Source organism: Pelodiscus sinensis, chromosome 30 (genome assembly GCF_049634645.1).
Source record: "Pelodiscus sinensis isolate JC-2024 chromosome 30, ASM4963464v1, whole genome shotgun sequence".
Lineage (NCBI taxonomy): Eukaryota > Metazoa > Chordata > Testudines > Trionychidae > Pelodiscus > Pelodiscus sinensis.
The window spans coordinates 12,544,990-12,564,958 of NC_134740.1; the positions used below are offsets into that span (position 1 = coordinate 12,544,990).

The window sequence follows — 19,969 nt, forward strand, 5'->3', positions numbered from 1 at the left end:
TTTTGTTGACCTTTCACCTAGATTTGGGAGATACTTTTGAAGCTCTTTCAAGTCCCTTTTGGACTTAACTATCTTGAAGCGCTTTGTATCATCTGCAAATTTTGCCACCTCACTGTTTACACCTCTCTCCAGATCATTTATGAATATGCTGAATCGGATTGGTCCCAGGACAGACCCATGCGGGATATCACTAGTTACCTCTCTCCATTCTGAAAACTGACCATTTATTCCTACCCTTTGTTTCCTGTCTTTTAATCAGTTATCAATCTAAGAAAGGACCTTCCCTTTTATCCCATGGTAGCTTACTTTACTTAAGAGCCTTTGGTGATCAATTCATAATGACTATCACAGTTCAGGGCTAGCTGCAGTTGTGATCTTTCTTAGCATCTCTCGGAAACCAATCTGCTACAGTGATGGGCCATTTGCCTTCACCTCTCTGGAGTGATACTACTGCTTCCAGATTTGCATCAACTTCAAAGTTTTCCCATTTGAATCTCTCCCCCCATCCCTATACCAAGCTGAAGGCTATCAGCTAATGACAGGCAAATGTCAAAGGTATTGACACCTGAATTGTCCTGATAAGCACTGGTGAAAGGTGTAATCTGAAAATTACACCTTTCTACCTGCCCTACTTGCTGTCCACTTGTGTGAGAGTTAACCTCTTTGAAGAGTATAGCACCCAACACCAATGCAAGCAAACAAATAGATGAATGAAAATTATTCATAAAATAACACAGACATTGTCCTCACAATGATAATAATATTATTTACCACTATAAATTTTGGCAAATATCAACAATGGAAAATTTTACCTTTATATATGAAAAGCAATGAAAAAAATTGAATTAGATTATAGATGAACAATTATAGCAACCAAACACGTTTATTTAATTTAATGATTAATGAGTAGCTAGATAACTAGATAGTCATTACATCTTAGAGAGTTTTCTTTTTTGTGTTTTTTCTCTTAATTTTTTGTATTGATAATAACCAAATATTATCATTTTCATCCTTTGACTGTAAATATCCAAAACATGGCAGCTTATATTAGGGATATTGAAATATTTTTGGCTCCTGCTATATTTTAACACTATTTCCTAATACAGTATATTTAGCTCCATATGCCTCCTTTTTACCTTTCCCATGTTGTTGATGGTTATATATATCATGCCCACCACAATTTCTGGAACGTACACTGGAGAGCAGACCATTGTTGACCAGAACTTGTTCAACATTTTCCACCATAACAACTTCCCATCACAAATGATTACAGCCAGTCCCCTAATTACGAATGCATCAATTTACGACTGTTCGTAGTTATGACCAACTCCTATAAAGTGCATTACAAGCCAGTCCCCGAGTTACGAACGTGATCCGTGCTTATGAACAGCGCGGCCACATTTAAATAAATGGGGTCTGACTTACGAACAAATTGAGTTACGAACAAGTGTTTGATACGTAACTCGTTCGTAAGTCGGGGACTGACTGTATTCAATTAAATTAAAATATGAGACTTACCAAGATTGTTGTATTCTTGACTGAAGCGGGTCAGCAAATGAAATAAATTGGCAGCAGGTTTAAAACAAACCAAAATGAAGTATTTTGTCAAACAGCTCACAGCCAACCTGTGGAACTCCTTGCCAGAGGAGGTTGTGAAGACCAGGACTTAAACAGGATTCAAAAATGAACTAGACAAATTAATGGAGGTTAGGTCCATCAATACTTATTAGCCAGAATGGGCAGGAATGGTGTCCCTAGCCTCTGTTTGTCAGAAGCCAGGAATGGGCGACAGAGGGATCACTGTATGATTCCCTTTTCTGTTCATTCCCTTCGGGGCACCTGGCACTGGCCACTATCGGAAGACAGGATGCTGGATTGATGGACCTGTGGTCTGACCCAGTGTGCCTGTTTTAAAGTTACGATGATAAAAGTCAAATTAAAGGGTTTCACATTTTAAAAATGAAACATATTGACCCGATTGAAATAAAATGTTTTCGGTAAAGTTGTGTCAATAGTTCTAACAAGAGGGGATTTTTGAATGTTACTTCCATGGCATTTTTAAAATAATGGCGTGTTTCTTCATGTTCCAGATGAATGGAACTTCTGAAAAGTCAGAATTTCCCACAGAATAGAAAGAGCAGTATGTGTCATGCTCTGCTATCTACTTTGTAACAATCCATAATCAGGTCCTGCCTTCATTTCAACTTCAAGAACAAACCCAAAAGCACTATTTCGGAGACGCTACCAAGACGCTGCTTGCTTTTTGTCCTGTTCCCCTGATTATTAGGGAGTGAGGCTCGTGTGCATGCCTCTCACTCGTGGCTGGAGAGGCGAAGGGACAAAGGAGTAATTTATGAAATCTGTGCACTTTCCCCTTGCTCCCTGATACTCAGAGAAATGGGGGGGAAAGCAAGCAGCGTACCAGTATGCACGGCTGCTGCCTCCCCCTCTCTTGCCCTCCCGAAACAGCACCATTGAAAACCATGTGAGCACAATGTACCATTTTCTGCACGCTTATCTGGAATCAGATTAAAAACATTCCCGAGGAAGAGTGGGATCTAATATGTACGTTTACCCAGAGGTCCTGGCCCCCTTTTTGGTTATTCACAGGACAAGGAATAACAACACTAGCACTCTTGCATAGAGAGACGTCCATCAGCAATCGGTTCCCCATAGTGCTGGAGGTTTCACATACATGAAGTAAAGAGACAGCACCTGTCCCATGGAACTCACAGGTGGGCAAGAAAAGAAAATTCCATGATCAATGGGCAAACAAAGAAAGAGGACCCCATGTCCCTCATCCTTGTTATTTGTAATCCCTACCAAATACACCAGGTCAATCACCAGCTAACGCACAGTAGCTCCATGAGGAAACATGTACAATATTCACTCTCTCCTATTCCTTTTTTCCAATGCCAGGATGGACTCAGGTTCACACCGCCATACCATGCATCCCTCATCAGATCGCTACTCTATTAATTCCAGACCACCTTTATTCCCATTTCTCATTAGACCTTTCCTGCTTTCTCCCAGGCTGCGAGGGTGAAATTTTCAAAGCTGCCTGATAGTTTCACAGAAAATGGTACACAAATCCACCGGCTTCCTTCCCTGACATTCTGCACAGAAGAACTCTGTTCTCCTTGGTTCCAGTCCTCAGAGCAATACCAGACTCCCAAATCCATCCAACAACACTTCCAAGAATGAACGAACGTAAGAAGGAAAGGAAGAGTGGAACTAGAATGCCTATGTTACTAGCCAAACAAAGCTCACTGCTCAGTTGTGTGAACCGCAACCCGTTCTATCCATCCAGTGTTTGTTATTTTCCCCACTAGCATCTTTACTTACCATTATCAACTGAGCCAATAGGACCTTAGGATCAACAGTCATGTCTTTATTCCCATTGTAAAGCACTGTGTGTCCCACATAGCTCTCAATACATGGCAGAGAGAATAATGCAAGACAGTATCATTATCAGCGCTCTAATCAACTCAAGATAGTCTCTCACCTGAGAGACGTTTCGTCAGTGGCTCATCAGGCTGCTATACGTATGAGATGAAGAACATGTCTAGGGATACAAAACCCTATGGGAGACCGTGTCAAAACCTTTGCTAAAGTCAAGGCATATCGCATCCACCACCTCACCCACATCCATGGAGTCAGTTACCTTGTCATTGAAGGCTGTCAGGTTGGTCAGGCATGACTTGCTCTTGGTGAATCCATGTTGGATATTCCTGATCACTTTCCTCTCTTCCACGTGCTTCAAAATGTCTTCTGCCAGGTGCCCCTAGAGGGAATGAAAAGAACAAGGAATCATTAAGTGAACCCTTCCATGTCACCCATTCCCAGCTTCTGCTGAACAGATTCTAGAGATACCATTCCTGCCTATACTGGCTAATAGCCATGGATGGACCTACTCTGCATAATTTATCTAGCACTTTGTTGAACCAACTCTAGCAAGGAGTTCCACAGGCTGACTGTGCAGGTTAACAGTGGGGGAAATGCAGGTGTTGTCGGCAAGAGTAAGTCTCAGGTCCGACACTGGGTTCTCAAAGTACAAAGGACACCACACAGGTATCTGTCAAACACAAGCAGTTTATTTCCTGACAGCTATCAGCTGTGCCCCTGAACTAGAAGGGCAACATAACAAAGAAGTGGCATATCTTACTTCCCTTTGGCTAGTCGGGGAACCTGGTCCGGCTGCGGATGAAGTGGGAGACTGTCTCAGCTTGCAAGGCGCCGGTACCCAAAGCCCATCGGTGAGGTCCAAATTGTTGTGCTTTGGTGCAGCTTTAAACACTGTCTCTCTATGTTGTTTGTGGTAGTTTGGAAATATCCAGGGGTTACTCATTGCTTGTTACAGTATGGCTCAGCTGTACTGCTTGTCCTTTGACTTTGTTTACATGATCAGTACATTTAGGTAAACAAGATTGTTATGTTCCTGCCCTTATGTACAATTCGTTCTTACTACAATGGCGTATGTTCCTAGAGGCTTGCTTCTAGCTCATCAGTAGTAGGGAAGGAGGAGGGGGAATCGGAAAAGTGGGGGGGAGTGCAGGCTTCACCACCCCTATACTTTGCACGTACAAAGTTCTTCCGCAATTGACCACTACAGCAGGTAGAAAGGGACAGCATGTAACTCTTGGGCACCAGGGACAACGCATTTAGGACACTACACTGCCACAGTTGATCGTCTGGGTTTGATTTTGTGTGTGAAGCATAGACTCGCTAGATCGAACTCAAGGGGCATCCCGGGCAGTGCTGGTGCTCCTCGCGAGGACTAAGGGAGGCTCCTGGTGAGCACTAAGTGGACGGGATTTGAGCTATGTCGATGCTTGCTATGTAAGGGTACGTCTAGACTACATGGCTCCATCAACGGAACCATGTAAACTAGTTTACCCGATATAGTCAATGAAGCAGGGATTTAAATAATCCCCGCTTCATTAAAATAAAAATGGGCACCACACTGTGCCAACGATTAGCTGATCCAGCACAGAGTGGCAGTCTAGATGTGGATAAGTTGATGCGGGAAGCCTTTGTTGACCACTCCTTTATGCCTTGTGAAAAAGGGTTTACAGGAGCGGTCGACAAAGGCTTCCCTTGTCGACCGCGCCGTGTCTAGACTGCTGCGCTGTGCTGGAGCAGCTGATTGTCAGCACAGTGCAGCAGCCATTTTTATTTTAATGAAGCGGGGATTATTTAAATCCTCGCTTCATTGATTACGTTGGGTAAACTAGTTTACACGGCTCCGTCGACGGAACCATGGAGTCTAGACATACCCTAAGTTACAGAGCCAGAGATGTGTATCTTACTGCGACTTTCCCATGTCGTGTAGCCTCACTGTGCTTGGAACCAGGTCTGGCCACTCCAATGAGAAGAGATTGGACTGAGCCCACCAGCCAACTGAGTTCAGATCCCTCCTCAGAACCAGCATTGCCACTCAGATTCAGTGGGTGAGGAGGAGGGCGGGGGACAGAGGGGAGTGAAGACGAGAGAAGGGAGAATCCAGAAATAACATCCCAGGCCATGACGACCTTCCATGTTGGGGTGAGGAGCGTGTCTGGTGCCCACTTAGTGCTCGGGGGACTCTATGGATATCTGCGACTAGACATTCACCTGGTGTAAATGGGCATCACAGCCCTGTCTTGAACCTCTTGACCTGACCCACATTAAGTTAGTTCAGAAAGAGACAAATAGATCAATCTTTGGATGGATAGATTGATAGAGGGAGGGAGTGTATGTAGATAGATAGATAGATAGATAGATAGATAGATAGATAGATAGATAGATAGATAGATAGATAGATAGATAGATAGATAGATAGATAGGTGTATGGGGATAGATAGATAGATAGATAGATAGATAGATAGATAGATAGATAGATAGATGTATGGGGATAGATAGATAGATAGATAGATAGATAGATAGATAGATAGATAGATAGATAGATAGATAGATAGATAGGTGTATGGGGATAGATAGATAGATAGATAGATAGATAGATAGATAGATAGATAGATAGATAGATAGATAGATAGATAGATAGATGTGAACACACACTCAGCCCATGTGTCAGACACACACAAAGGTTCTCTACACACACACACGAGAAATCCCGATGAACAAAGGGACAACATGATTTGCTGTAACTGCAGACCTGGGCAGGACGCCGATGGGCTTCACTGGGTGGATGGGGATCATACTCAATGATTTCTAACCTACCTTCTGTACGAAGGGCGGTTCCCTCTGCTCACGGCAGGTGCTGGACGTGTGGAAGGGAATGGAGGGAGGGGGGTTATTTTCTTCCCTGGCTTCTGGGACCACTTTCCTTGGGAAATGTCTCATCATATTCCTCGGAGGTAGAACAGCCCTGCCTGGAAGTGCAACAAAACAACAGTCACTTGGTCAGTCGTTGCATAGGAAGTTGTACCAACGTCATCTTGTCATTAGGTGTGCTCTGTGGATGAAAATCACCACGGGATTTACTGACTGCAGTAAATTGGACAACACTTTTCTCTCAACAACACACCACACAAAGTCAGGGGCAGGGGCAGGACCCACCTCCAGGGCTCATGGCTCCAGAGCCCCGATGCTCAAACTCTGGGCACCACCCTTGTCCCAGAGCAATGATGGGAACCCAGGAGCTCTGACTCCCAGTGACACCTGCACTAACCATTACACCCCACTGCCCTGGAAAAGCTTCTTCTGTAAGAAACCTGCAGGCTAGACGTAGCCTCAGAGAAAGGGATTTTTGATGTTGTTCCTCAATATGTCTGTAGTTCATACGTACGTCTGGCAACTCAATATGTTAACGTACCTCGTCACTGATATCGTTTTCAACATTCTGCCTTGTCGACTCCAAAACTTTCTATGGGATCTTCAGCAGCCACTTCCGCTCCGCAATAACAACACCTGTTGCTAGAGCCCAGTGACAGATGTGATACAACCATTTGGGTACCTCACTCAGAGTTAGAAAGCTTCAGATGTTTGAGGCTGATTTGGGACAGGACCTCTCTAGCTGATTCTTGCTCTTTGCCCGGCTCCACCAAGCCACCTGCTTCCAAAGTAGAAATTTACCCCTTATTTCCCATCTGACCTGTGCACCAAAACTGCACCAGGATTCAAAGATTCAGTCAAATCTCCCAAACTTGACAGTTAATCAAGTGAGCTACTTTGGAGAATTCAATCTCCAGAGCAAAAATTAATGAAGTCCTGGATTTTTTTGTTGTTGTTCTTGATGTTTATTTTTAGCTGCTTAAACTGAGCAGGCTTTGGAAATGTACAAGATTGACTGGACTTGGGACAAAGAGGCAGGGACATGGGACACAGGGCTGCCTACATTGACCTCGCTGTCCAAATGCCTGTCCACACCCATCGGTTAACCCCCTCCCTTCCCTAAGCAGCATAGAGGGACGTTCAATATTATCCACTCGAACAGCGTGGGCACAGATGACGACTGTGATTGGCCTCCAGGGGCTGTCCCACAATGCCCTGTGCTGACCATTCTGATTAGAGAGGTGAACTCCGCTGCCCAGGTGCAGGTGGAGAGGAAGCCCCTTCCTCCCCAAAATTTCATTTCTTGGTGGCCCCACATGACAAAGACACCTTGTTGTTCCCCACTGTTGAGTGTAAGTGCCCTGTTGAATCATAGAATACTAGGACTGGAAGGGACCTTGAGAGGTCATCAAGCCCAGTTCCCTGCTCCCATGGCAGGACCAAATCCTGTCTAGACCATCCCTGATAGACATTTATCTAACCTGCTCTTAGATATCTCCAGAGATGGCGATTCCACAACGGCCTGCATGATCCAGCCACGCTGCTGTTGGTGGCAATGGCTTTTGGGGGACCTTTGGCCCCTGGGCAATTGCCCCTTTTGCTCCTACCATCAGCAGGCCTGGCAGGGGCTTCCCTTGGAGACTGGCTGGAGGGGGACAGAGGCAGATGACACTAGCCCAGGGAACGGAGCAGGAAGTAGAACAGCTGTTTGTGTTTCTCCGACAGCAAACTGAGAGACCGCAGACGATGGTAGGCCTGGCGGTAACACCAAACCCTTTCTCGCCTCCTCCTGCAGCCCATAGAGACCTCAATATTGGTACTACCCCCCCCCCCCCCACACACACACACACTCTTCTCTCTGTCAACACTCCACATGGCATAGGTGCCCAGTTCACTGCCAGTACGTCTCCACATGGGGGGATGTTAAAAACCCCCATCACATATTCTGTCCTGAGCTAGACCTGGCTGATGTACCAGGAAGGGAATGTTCCCCCCTCCCTTTTTTTTTTGGTTGCAAATTTTGAAGATCACAACAAAATTTTCTCCGTTGACGAATGCATTTTTTTTAAAGAGGTAAAAGGGGCCAACTATGATATTTTCAGGTAAATTAAGAAATTTAAATGTCGAGATTGTTTTTCATAACAACTGTTTCTCTTTTCATGATCCCGGCAAGTTGAGAAGAGATCAAAGCCTTTGAAATGACAACATTTGAATAAAAATACTGAGAGCTATTGTGAGAAATATAACAAAATATCTGTCAATTTTCCTTAATCCCCCATTGTGACTCACTTTACTTTTCATTCTCTAATTTCTCTAGCTGTGAGCAAAGATGCGCCTCACTATAGTTTTTCTCCAGGCTCCCTTCACCTCTTTGTTCCTCAGTGTGTATATGATGGGGTTCAACACAGGGGCCACAATGGTGTTCATGAGGGAAATCATTTGATCTCTTTCTATGGTGGATTCAGACTTGGGCACCAGCTCGGTAAAAAGGGCCATTCCGTAGAACAAAGTCACCACCATGAGGTGGGAGGAGCAGGTGGAGAAGGCTTTACGCTTCCCCTCCGCGGACGGCAGCTTGAGGATCGTGGAGATAATGTAGACATAGGACAGGATTATCAAGAGGAAAGGGCTCATGATAAACAGCCCTGTCAAAATGAACCCTACAATCCTAATGTTTGTTGTGTCGGTGCACACCATCTTCATCACTGGTGCGATGTCGCAGAAGAAGTGGTGCATGTGGTGGGAGCCACACAAGGGCAGGCTGAAGAGCCATTTTGTATGAGCTACGGCCACTGAGATACAAATGATCCATGATGCACCCGCGAGCTGTGCACATACCCTTCCACTCATGATGGTCGTGTAGTGCAAGGGATGACAGATGGCCACGTAGCGGTCATAGGACATGGCTGCGAGGAGGCAGCATTCCGTGAAGCCCATGATGGTGTAGATGTACATCTGGGCCATACATCCCTCAAGGGAGATGGTCTTTTCCTCAACCAGAAGGTGAACCAGCAGCTGAGGGACCACACTGGTGGTGAAGATGATGTCCAGGAAGGACAGGTTGACCAGGAAGAAATACATGGGGGTATGGAGGGTGGAGTTCAGCATTGTCAGGAGGATAACAACCAGGTTCCCCATCAAGGTGAGGAGGTAGATAACAAGGAGTAGCAGAAACAGAAGGATTTGCAGCTGGTGAAGGTAGGAAAACCCCACCAGGATGAAACTACCGGAGATGGTCTGGTTCTCGCCAGGGTTTCTCTCGGAATAGGTCATCTGCAGGGGTGACAAAGAGACTCTGGAACTGAATCTAGTAAATACCAAACATGGGGATGTGGCTCCCACAATTCCTGCTGGTTTTCTTTCTGCTGGGAGTCTTCTGGCTAAAACCTGTTGCAATTCTGTACAGAGACATGTAGCCGGGCCCAGTCACCGTCAGGTATAAGCTGCTGTCACAGTTTGGATGCCATTCGCACCACGCTAGTGTAGGTCAGCTGGAGAGATGACCCATTGGACACCAATCAGCTGATTTACAACAGATGGGGGTCAGATAAACTGATGCTAAAGGAGCTACATCTGTTCGCCTGAGCAATGGGGGCTGTGGCAGACATAACCAGCAGCCTGCCACAGTCTGGTCCTGTTTGGTGTCCTGTTTGGTGACCGGGAGGTCCCGCTACTTTGTGGGGCTATGGATGGGGTGTGTGTAAATTAACAGTTGAGGGGAGAAGTGCAGCCAGAACCTCAACAAGAGGGCTGAGCTCCCCACCCTCTATTGGTGGTAGGAGGTCCCGCCATTTGGTGTCTGGGTGGGACACAAGGGTGGGGAAGTCCAGTGTGTGAAGCACGAGCATGTACAGGTGACTCTTCGACATGGTTTGGAAGGGGACCGGCTGCAAGGCATGCAGCCAGCTGGGATGAGATGGGGGAGACGGTCGGGAAGGTACACAGGCATGGGGGCCAATTAAGAGATCGAGAGGGGCTGAGGGGTGGGTGAGGTGCACCCTCTCATAGGACCCTGTTGAGATAAACCCAAGCACTGGGCAGCAAAGCGTCCTTCACCTCCTGAAGTACGAGCCAGGGGGTACGTAGGATGGAGAGGCCCATGCACTGGGTGAATGCCGGAGGATCCACCCAGTCTCCCAGGAGTCCAGGAGGTCTCCGATCTTGGTGACTTCTGCCAGCACCAACCTCTGGCGCACCGAGGGGGACTGTACACGTAGATGGGGATTATGTAGCAGGGGCTCTGCGAGGAGGTCTGCCCCCACGGTGGCCCCCAAGGACCTGGTTGCAGAGAGCAATGCCACAGTCTGGTGGAGGGCAGGTACATAGGGCACTGGATAAGTGGTTTTCTTTTCCCACAGTGATCACTACTGGAGCCTGCTGCAATAACATGAAGGCAGGAAAACACCTGGGGCTAATTAACTAGATTGCTCCCTCAGTTAAGTCACTCCATACCTACAGCCAATTGAGGTCTTCGGTGCTGCTTTAAAAAGGCTCCCCCCCAGGCAAAGAAGGGGGAAGACATAGAGTGAGGGGCCGGAAGGAGAAAGGGAGGAAGAAGAGGAGGTTTTGTGTGAGCTGAGAGCTGGTTAACAGAGGGAGACATTTTCTGAGGGTGGGCGTTGTTTGGGGAAGTGGCCCAGGGAAAAAGCTGCCAAGTTGGAAGGAAAAACAGCCTTGATTGCTGCTACTACTTTAGGGGCTCAGGGCTGGAACCCAGAGTATTGGGTGGGACCGGGGTCCCCCCAAACCTTCCTCCACCAACACAGAGCCTGTCCCAAGAAGGGAGAGCAGGACTATCAGGGAGGTTTCTCCCCAACCTTATGGACTAGCCTGGGATGAGTGTGGCTCACTGAGCTCTATACCCTGCCTCCTTAAAGAGAAAGGGGTTGTGTATAGGACCACAGCAAATCTCTGAGGCTAATATTATCTGCCAGTAGCACAAGCCCATTGGGGCACAGCCAGAACTTTACCACAGAGCACACAAGCATCCAGTATCGGGGTTCTAATCGTTTTCGTCTACTTGAACAGCCAAGAGGGTCTTTTCTTTTTCTCCCTCCCTGCCTTCTTCCATAAGAGCGTAAGAATGGCCATACGAGGTCAGACCTCAGGTCCATCTAGCCCAGGATCCTGTCTGCTGAAAGTGGCCAGTGCCAGATGCCCCAGACGGAGAGAACAGAAGAGGGAACCATCAAGTGATCCCTCCCCTCTCATCCTTTTCCAGCCTCTGACAAACAGAGGCTAGGGACAGCATCCCTGTCCATTCTGTCTAATAGTCTTTGATGGATCAATCCTCCATGACTGTATCTAGCTCTTTTCTTTACCCTGTTAAAGTCCTCGCCTTCACTGCATCCTCAGGCAAGGAGTTCCACAGGTTGACTGTGTGCTGTGCGAAGAAGAACTTCCTTTTGTTTGTTTTTAACCTGCTAGCTATTAATTTAATTGGGTGACCCCTAATTCTTACATTATGGGAACAAATAAGTAATTTTTCCTTATTCACACTTTCTACACCATTCATGATTTTACAGACCTCTATCATATCCCCCTTAGTCTCCTCTTTTCTAAGCTGAAAAGTCCAACCCTTTTTAACCTCTCTTCACATGGCAGCTGCTCCAAACCTCTCATCATTTTTTTGCCCTTCTTTGAACCTTTCCCAATGCCAGTATATCTTTTTTTGAGATGAGGCGACCACATCGGTACGCGGTATTCAAGATGTGGGTGTACCATGGTTTTAGAGAGAGGCAATACGATATTCTCTGTTTTAGTCTTTATCCCTTTTTTCCTAACATTCCCTTTGCTTTTTTTGACTGCTGCTGCACACAAAATGGATGTTGTCAGAGAACTATCCACAATGACTCTCTTGAGTAGATGTAGTTAAATTAGTTCTCATAATATTGTAAGTATAGTTAAGATTATATTTGTCAATGTGCATTATTTTACATTTATCCACATTCAATTTCATTTCCATTTTGTTGCCCAATCACTTAATTTGGTGAGAATTTTCTGAAGCTCTTCATAGTCTGCTTTAGTCTTAACTATCTTGAGCAGTTTGGTATCATCTGCAAATTTTGCCACCTCACTGTTTACCCCTTTCTCTAGATCTTTTATAAATAAGTTGAATAGGATGGGTCCCAGGACAGACCCTGGGGGGACCCCACTAGCTACCTCGTTCCACTCTGAAAACTGACCATTTATTCCTACTCTTTCCCTTTTTCCTTTTTTTCCCTTTTCCTTTCTCCCCTCTTGGGAATGTAATATACTGGCACATTCACCCAATGGAATATCTCAAAAGAGGAAAAATTCCAATCTCTCACCTACCCCTATCCCAGAAACAGTGATTCTATCAGAGTTGAAATTAAAATGAGACATATCCAATATTTTATTTTGCACATTCGTGGCAATTTCAAAATCCATCTCTCAAGCCCACGCGTCAAATAACCGCCACGTAATATGAGGGAAGCTGGGAATGACGGAGAGCAGAGACTAGGTTTGCACACTGAGTCCACATTTCCAGACATGAGGATTGAGTTCTCCTGATACTTGCAATTCGCACGACCATTCCTCTCAAAAATCTCTCTTTCTCTCTCCATCTCTCCAAGGAGTGGAGCAGAAATGCACACACCCATGCTACGTCTATACTGCCGGCTTCTTGTGCAAGAAACCTTTTGCGCAATAGTTTTTGTGCAAAAACTTCTTGCACAAGAGCACATCCACACCTCAAAGCACATCGCAAAAGTGATATGCTTTTGCACAAGAGAGCGTCCACACTGCATAGACTCTCTTGTGCAAGAAAGCTCTCTTTTTCCACTAGGAGAATCCACACTTGCCTTTTTGCACAATAGCTGTAGCACAAAAAAGAGTTATGCTTCATAGAAGGAGGTTTACCTACACCAGCCAAAGACCTCTGTTCTGCCGTTTTACTGCTGATTTACTTGTGCAAAAGCACATTTGAGAGTGGACACCCCAGACTCAAAGCCAATCACAGAGAGCAAGATCAATCTGACAAGAAAAGCAAACACTGGTGTTGCAAAGTGCACTGCACAGAACACTTGAAAACACCGGTGTATAATATTCTCTAAATCTGGAGACCTGGAGGAGAGGTGGGAATTCTGCTTCTCTGAAGAGCAACCTTACGGAACCTACACTTATATTTGCAAGCACTTTCCTCAGTGCACCCAGTGCAGGGGAAGCTGGGCTGGCTGGCAGATGGTGTTTCTGTCTCATGGCATATCCCAGTGTCCCAACAGTTTTTTTCACCCAGAAGGAACACAGAACATTCAAATAGTGAAAGTTTGAATTGTGTCTCAGAAGAGTTCATACAAAATCAAATGGAAAATTGAACGCTGCCGTTGACTTCCATGTTTTCTCATGGAGAACATCAGTGCCCATGAAATCAACGCACCAAAGCAATTTTGATTGATTTTTGAATTTTTGCCTGACATTCAGACAGGTTCTCTACCAATGGAGCCATTGCACTCACCATTAGCAAGAAAGTCTCAAGAGATGCTTTTGGGTGGCGGTACAGCAACGTCTTCAGTGCTCGACACGGCATCTGGACTCACCATTGACATGCAGAAGAACATGGAAGTGGCTAAATAAACACACGTTCTGTGGAGAGAGGGAAGAGAGGAACACAGCTAGAAGAGACCCACACGTAACTGTCGGGCACCAGGTGCAGGGCATTTCCTATGGTCAGATCCCAGGGATGGACTCTCTTATTAAAACAACTAAAACATCCAATTTCTGCTGCTCCACAGTAAAATGGCCGAAGCAGGACAGAAGACATTTAATTGCTATAGAATAATTGCTGTTTTTTTCAATTTTTATTTGACTTTTACGAAATTTACGGACACCAACATTTTTGTATGGATTTACAGACATGTCCAATTTTGGTTAATTTTTTACAGACTGTTCATACATTTCCTGACAGTTGGCAACCCTGATAGATAGATAGATAGATAGATAGATAGAGGGTGTGTGTGGTGATAGATAGATAGATAGATAGATAGATAGATAGATAGATAGATAGATAGATAGATAGAGGGTGTGTGTGGTGATAGATAGATAGATAGATAGATAGATAGATAGATAGATAGATAGATAGATAGATAGATAGACACCTCATCTGCTCAGGCACACACCAAGTTTCTCTTTGCAAGTCTGGAAAATTGAAATGAAAAAACCAGTGACGGTCAGCGGTGGTCAAAAAGGCAAATAGGATGTTAGGAATTATTAAGAAAGGGATAGAAAATAAGACACAGAATATCTTATTATCCCTGTATAAAACTATGATACACCCACATCAATGAATACTGTGTATGGATGTGGTCTCCTCACCTCAAAAAAGATATTTTGGCCTTGGAAAGAGGACAGAAAAGGGCAACTAAAATGATTCGGGTTTGGAACAGGTCCCATATGAAGAGAGGTTAAAGTGACTGGGACTTTTCAGTTTAGAAAAGAGGAGACTGAGGGGGGATATGATAGAGGGCTATAAAATCATGAGTGGTGTGGAGAGGGCAAATAAAGAAAAGTTATTTATTCGTTCCCATAATAGAAGAACTAGAGGACACCAAATGAAGTTAATGGGGAGCAGGTTTAAAACGAATAAAAGAAAGTTCTTCTTCACACAGCGCATAGTCAACCTGTGGAACTCCTTGCCAGAGGAGGCTGTGAAGGCTAGAACTATAACAGAGTTGAAAGAGAAGCTAGATAAATTCATGAAGGTTATGTCCATAAAAGGCTATTAGCCAGGGGGTAGAAATGGTGTCCCTGGCCTCTGTTTGTCAGAGGCTGGAGAGGGATGGCAGGAGACAAATCGATTGATCGTTGACTTCGGTCCACCCTCTCTGGGGCACCTGGTGCTGGCCACTGTCGGCAGACAGGATACTGGGCTAGATGGTCTGACCCAGTACGGCTGTTCTTATGTTATATTTTTATGACATGACTGTGCTCCAGTTGCAAACCCTGGGCACAGCACTGAGTGGCTTCCAAGAGAGAGTTTTCCAGGGCTGAAGTTGCTCGTGCGGAGCCTAGGAGGAGCAGTTCCCTCTGCTCTCGGCAGGCGCTGGACTTGCGGAAGGGAGCAGGGGTTTTATCTCACTCCCGGGCCTCTGGGACCAAGTCCTCAGTGGACGTGTCTTGCCTAGTTCCTCACGTGAAGAGCAGCCCCGCCTGGAACTGCAACCAAACAACGTTCCCCAGGTCAGTCACTTCATAGGGACTTGCTCCATCATCATCCGTGCCCCCATGTGTGTTTCTAGGTGACAGTCCCCGTGGGATTCACTGGCTGTGGTACGTTCTGTGACTCTTGTTTGTCTGGCGGGAGGGATGATCTGTCCCAGGCAACACAACACACAGAGTCGGGGCAGGGGCAAGGACACCCCCAGGGCTCATGGCTGCAGGTCCCTGAGGCTCAGTCTCTGGGCCCCGCTCTTGTCTCAGAGCCGTGATGAGACCGCAGGATCTTGGACTCCCAGCCCCACCTACTCTGACCATTACACCCCACTGCCCTGCCAGGGCTGGGCACAGACCCCAGGAGCCCTCACTCCGAGCCCCCTGCCCACGGGGCCCCTCCCCATCCCCAGTGCAGAAGATGGGGGTTCAGGGTGGGGGTGTTTGCAGGCCAGGCTGGGGTGGAGGGTTCAGAGCAGCGGTTTGGGTATGAGGGGCTCAGGGGAGGGGGTGGGATTTTGGGGCAGGAGGTGGGGGGGGCCTGGATCAGGGCAGGGAGTTGTTGAACAAACATACTCACAGACAGACGGATGCACAGAGTTTCTATCTATTTTCCCTCTTGTCTGTGATGACTTGTGAGGCAGCAAATTATTTCCAGAGACTACAAGAGATACTAATTCTGTCTGAAATGGTATGAAATGAAGCCAAAACTGATTAGGCTTAAATTGGATGGACCCGTGACTCAGTTTCCCACCATACACTCCCAATAACTAGGGTAAATATCACTTAAGGGCCTTCAACCCACTGTCATACATTAATTTAGCAAAGGTGTGAGCCTCCTGCAACCATAATCAGAGCAAGACGCAATGGCTGTCAGTGAGCACAGACATGTTCGGTTAGGGCGTAACCCCATTTCTCTCATTGTTTGGTTCACTCCTGTCAACCTCTGTCCTCCAGGACCAAGCAACGGTGTAACGCTGCATTTACCGGAGTTTGACAGATAATATGTCAGAGTCAAGACATGTTCTCTTCCGATCACAGCACCCGCTTGTGGAAGGCCTCCATCGACTGGGACCTAGAATACTTGTGCCCAGAACAAAAAGATAAGGCACATAAAGTTTTAAAACAGGTTAAGGAAAAGGGGTGAATTTCTAGGGTGCATTTCTGTGAGAAGAGAAAACATTTGTACAATTATCCTAGCACTTACTGTATAATGGGCACTAGGGGGCAGCAGAGGTTGGGGGGAGGGGCGGCTATACTGTATAATGGGCACTAGGGCAGAGGGTGGGGGTAGAGAAGGGGCAAGCGATGGTCACTCATGATGTCAATCACACTTTGGTTTTTCGGGTCCTACAGCCTTCGACTGTCTTGTTCGCACAGAGCCGTGTATCCCCCGTTGCCAAAGGCATCCCCGGCCTGAGAACCGCTTGGAACATTAATTAAAGCCAAGGGGACTAATTACGTCGATGGTGCAACTCTTTGTTACAGCCAGGGGAAAAGTTCTTTGTTTTGCTCAGGTCTGTGCCCTGTGTGGGGGGGGCCCAGGCAGGAGCCAGGCCTGGGCCGGGCCTGGCCCTCGGTCAATTTCTGTCCCACACAGCTCACCTGGGCTCGGTTTGCGAAGAGGCGGAGGGCTCGGGGCTGCAGGAGAGATGAAGTCTCCAGGGCTGCTGGGAGTCAGACCAAAGATTCAATCGTTGGCCGGGGGAGAAGGACACAAACTGTTCCCTGCGGGGGCAGAACCGGCCCCTCCTGGGCTCCGGCAGAGCCATTCCCTGCAGAGCAACAAGGATGACGCAGTGGCCTGCAAGCTCCCACTGAACAGCATGTTCCTGCTGAGTTTAGTGTATTTTGTGACTATGGAAAAAAAGGGGACACTCCCGTCTCCGGTTCTGGGGCATCCAGAGATTGTGTTTGTTTGTCTTTCAGATTCACTGCTGCCAGGCCTGCGCTTGTTCCCCCGCAGACAGTCACACCTCAGCGGGGTGTTCAATAGCGTCAGTCAGACATTTTAATGACAAAAGTGACCTCTAGGCCATCTCCTCTGATGTCCTCTGCCTCATGTTGTCTTCAGTTCCATCTCCCAGGCCCACCGAGCGCCTGGGCCGCCCATCGAACCCAACCCCAGTGAGAAATGGACGGGGCAGTCCCCGGAGCCGACCACTGACGCGGAGACAGCTCTGGAATGCAGAACGGAGAAAGTCATTCCCCTCTGGGAACAGCTGAGCCAGCCTGGATCTCTCTCTCTCTCTCTCTCTCTCTGTCTCTCTCGTGACAGGGTCAGGCTAGAGGGCCGGGTTAGAAGGGGAGAGAGGCAACTCCAAAAAGCAGAAACCCCTCTACTCATCAGCCAGGAGCAGCTGCCCCAGAGTTTATCACGGGCGGAGTGAGAGCAGCTGAGACAGGGCTGCTATGAACCAGTTTAGGGCCAGCTGGTCTGTCTTCAGGCTGCCAGGGGGCCTTTTAAAAAGTCGTCCATGCAGGGGGACAGGGGAGAGTGGAAGAGGAGTTGGGAGGGAGGTGGAGAGGAGCTACAGATGATAAGGAAAGAATCAGAGAAGCGATAAAGAGAAGTCAGCATTGCCAGAGACGGGGGAGGTGAGGGGCTCGAACGGGGAGTTTTCAGCTCCCTTCCCCAAGTAGCCTGAGTGTCCAGGCGGTAGCTGGGGAGGACTGGTTATCCAGCCCAGGTTGACCAGGGGGCACCTTCTCCAAGGGCGTTTTTAGCCAAGAGACAGAAGCCCGAACCTCGGCCAGGACAAGCAGGCCCCCTGCCGCAGGACTTAGACCGCTAGACCGTGGGCTGAACAGGGGTCTGGGACCAGGAGTGGGACTGACCCAGCCACACTTTTAGGGTGTGTCTAGACTAAAGTGGACTTCTGTCTACAAAACTATACCTGCGGCTACACTACTGCTGAGTTCTGTCGACATAACATCGACAGAACTCCACAGTTTTGTTGACAGCGTTAAACCTCATTCTACAAGGAATAAAGCCTTTGGTCAACATAGTTCTGTAGACAGAAGGCGTTCTTGCATCTACATTGTCCTTTGCGTCTACACTGTCAAGTCGACAAAGCGGCTTGCTTTGTCGACAGAACTGGATGTAGTCTAGATGCTCTTTGTCGACAGAAGCTGTGTCGTCTAGATGTACCCTTAGTTTGTGCATCTGTCTGTCTGTCCTTAAGTCCATCCCTCCATGGGTGTGTCTGTTTGTTGAAGAACTCTTCCGAATGCAGGGTGGACAAACATTGGCCCACGGGCCAGACTGGGTCTTCCAGGGTTGGCCCCACAGGCCCCTACACCGCTGTGGTCACCTGTGCGTCTGCAGGGATGGAGCTCCCATTGGCCTTTTATTGCTGTTCCCAGCCAATAGGAGCTGAGACTGCCCAGACCTGCAGGGGTTCAGGTAAATAGAGCAGCAGTGGCCTACTCGGGGCTAACCCCGGTGAGCTGAGCTGTTTTATTGCCCACCCCTATCCAAAATGCAAAGAGCTAAGCCCGCCCAATTTGGCAGGTCCAAATTTGGGATGCAGCTGCCTCTTCTCCCCACTTACAGCAAGGGCGGGATGTAGTTGTGCCATGGCAATGGGATGTGCTTGGAATGGGATTGTTTTCCGTCACATGGAAAGGGAAGAGGCTGATGGAGGGGCAGCAACACTGCAGAGGGACCGGCAGGGGCAGTAAGCCGAGGTGACGACGATACTGCAGAGCAACCACTGCCGGGTGGCCACACCAGCGAGCGAGTAGCCAGCGGAGGCTGGGGTTATGAATATTGCAGGCCGCTAGCCTAGGTAAGCCCCACACATCCCTGTGAAAAGCTGGAAGCCAGGGGGCAGCTGTCTGGGACTCCCCCACTCCCTGATGAAGAGTTGCTGGGCAGCTTAGCCCCAGCCAGCCCTGTGAGGATCCACCCACGAGCCGGCCAGCAGGGGGCAGTACAGCTGTACCCCCAACTCATGAGGACACACCGGAGGGGTGGGGGGGCAGTTTGCCTGCTCTTATGTTCTTATTGGCTGGGAGGGCAGCCCATCCTCACCCCGGGCAACACAACCCTGCCCTCCAGGAGGAACCGTCTCTGGAGTAGCACCATCCTCACTGCCACAGGCAGCCCCAGATAGCTCCCCCACCTCCCACCCCTCCCCTGCGCCCTCTAGTCTGAGCCCCTCCCCACCTGGAATCCTGCACCCCCTGTCCTGAGCCCCTGTACCTCCCACCCCCTGCCCTGAGCCCTCTACACCTCCCCTCCTCTGACCCCCATTCTGATCCCCCCGCCCTGACTCCTGCACCTCCCCCACCATCGCCCTAGCCAGAAGGATCTGACCAACGCCCGGTGAATCTCCCAGTGCAGGAATAGGGTAAGTAAAGGACAAAGGGGGCTGAGGGCACAAACACGAGAGACCCACAGGCCTGGACCAATCAAAGGAGTTCAGATGCACAAGGTTGGGGAGGCGGCGTCTCTTCTTGCGGGTGGGAGAGACAGAAGCTGGAGCATGACGAACCAGAGGTTCGAAAGATTGTCTAGGGATGG

General features: G+C 47.9%; 1 protein-coding gene across 1 annotated transcript; it reads right to left on the reverse strand.

The window, feature by feature from the left end:
• Nucleotides 1-8,586: 8,586 nt before the first annotated feature.
• Nucleotides 8,587-9,546, reverse strand: LOC102454197 (olfactory receptor 10A4-like). Its single transcript, XM_006115833.2, has one exon. The coding sequence runs from the start codon at nt 9,544-9,546 to the stop codon at nt 8,587-8,589; it is 960 nt and encodes a 319-aa protein (XP_006115895.2).
• Between the last annotated feature and the right edge of the window lie 10,423 nt (nt 9,547-19,969).

What these genes read in the sequence shown, in the direction of transcription:
- LOC102454197 (XM_006115833.2), bottom strand. Translation starts at nt 9,546, where the DNA reads ATGACCTATTCCGAGAGAAACCCTGGCGAGAACCAGACCATCTCCGGT.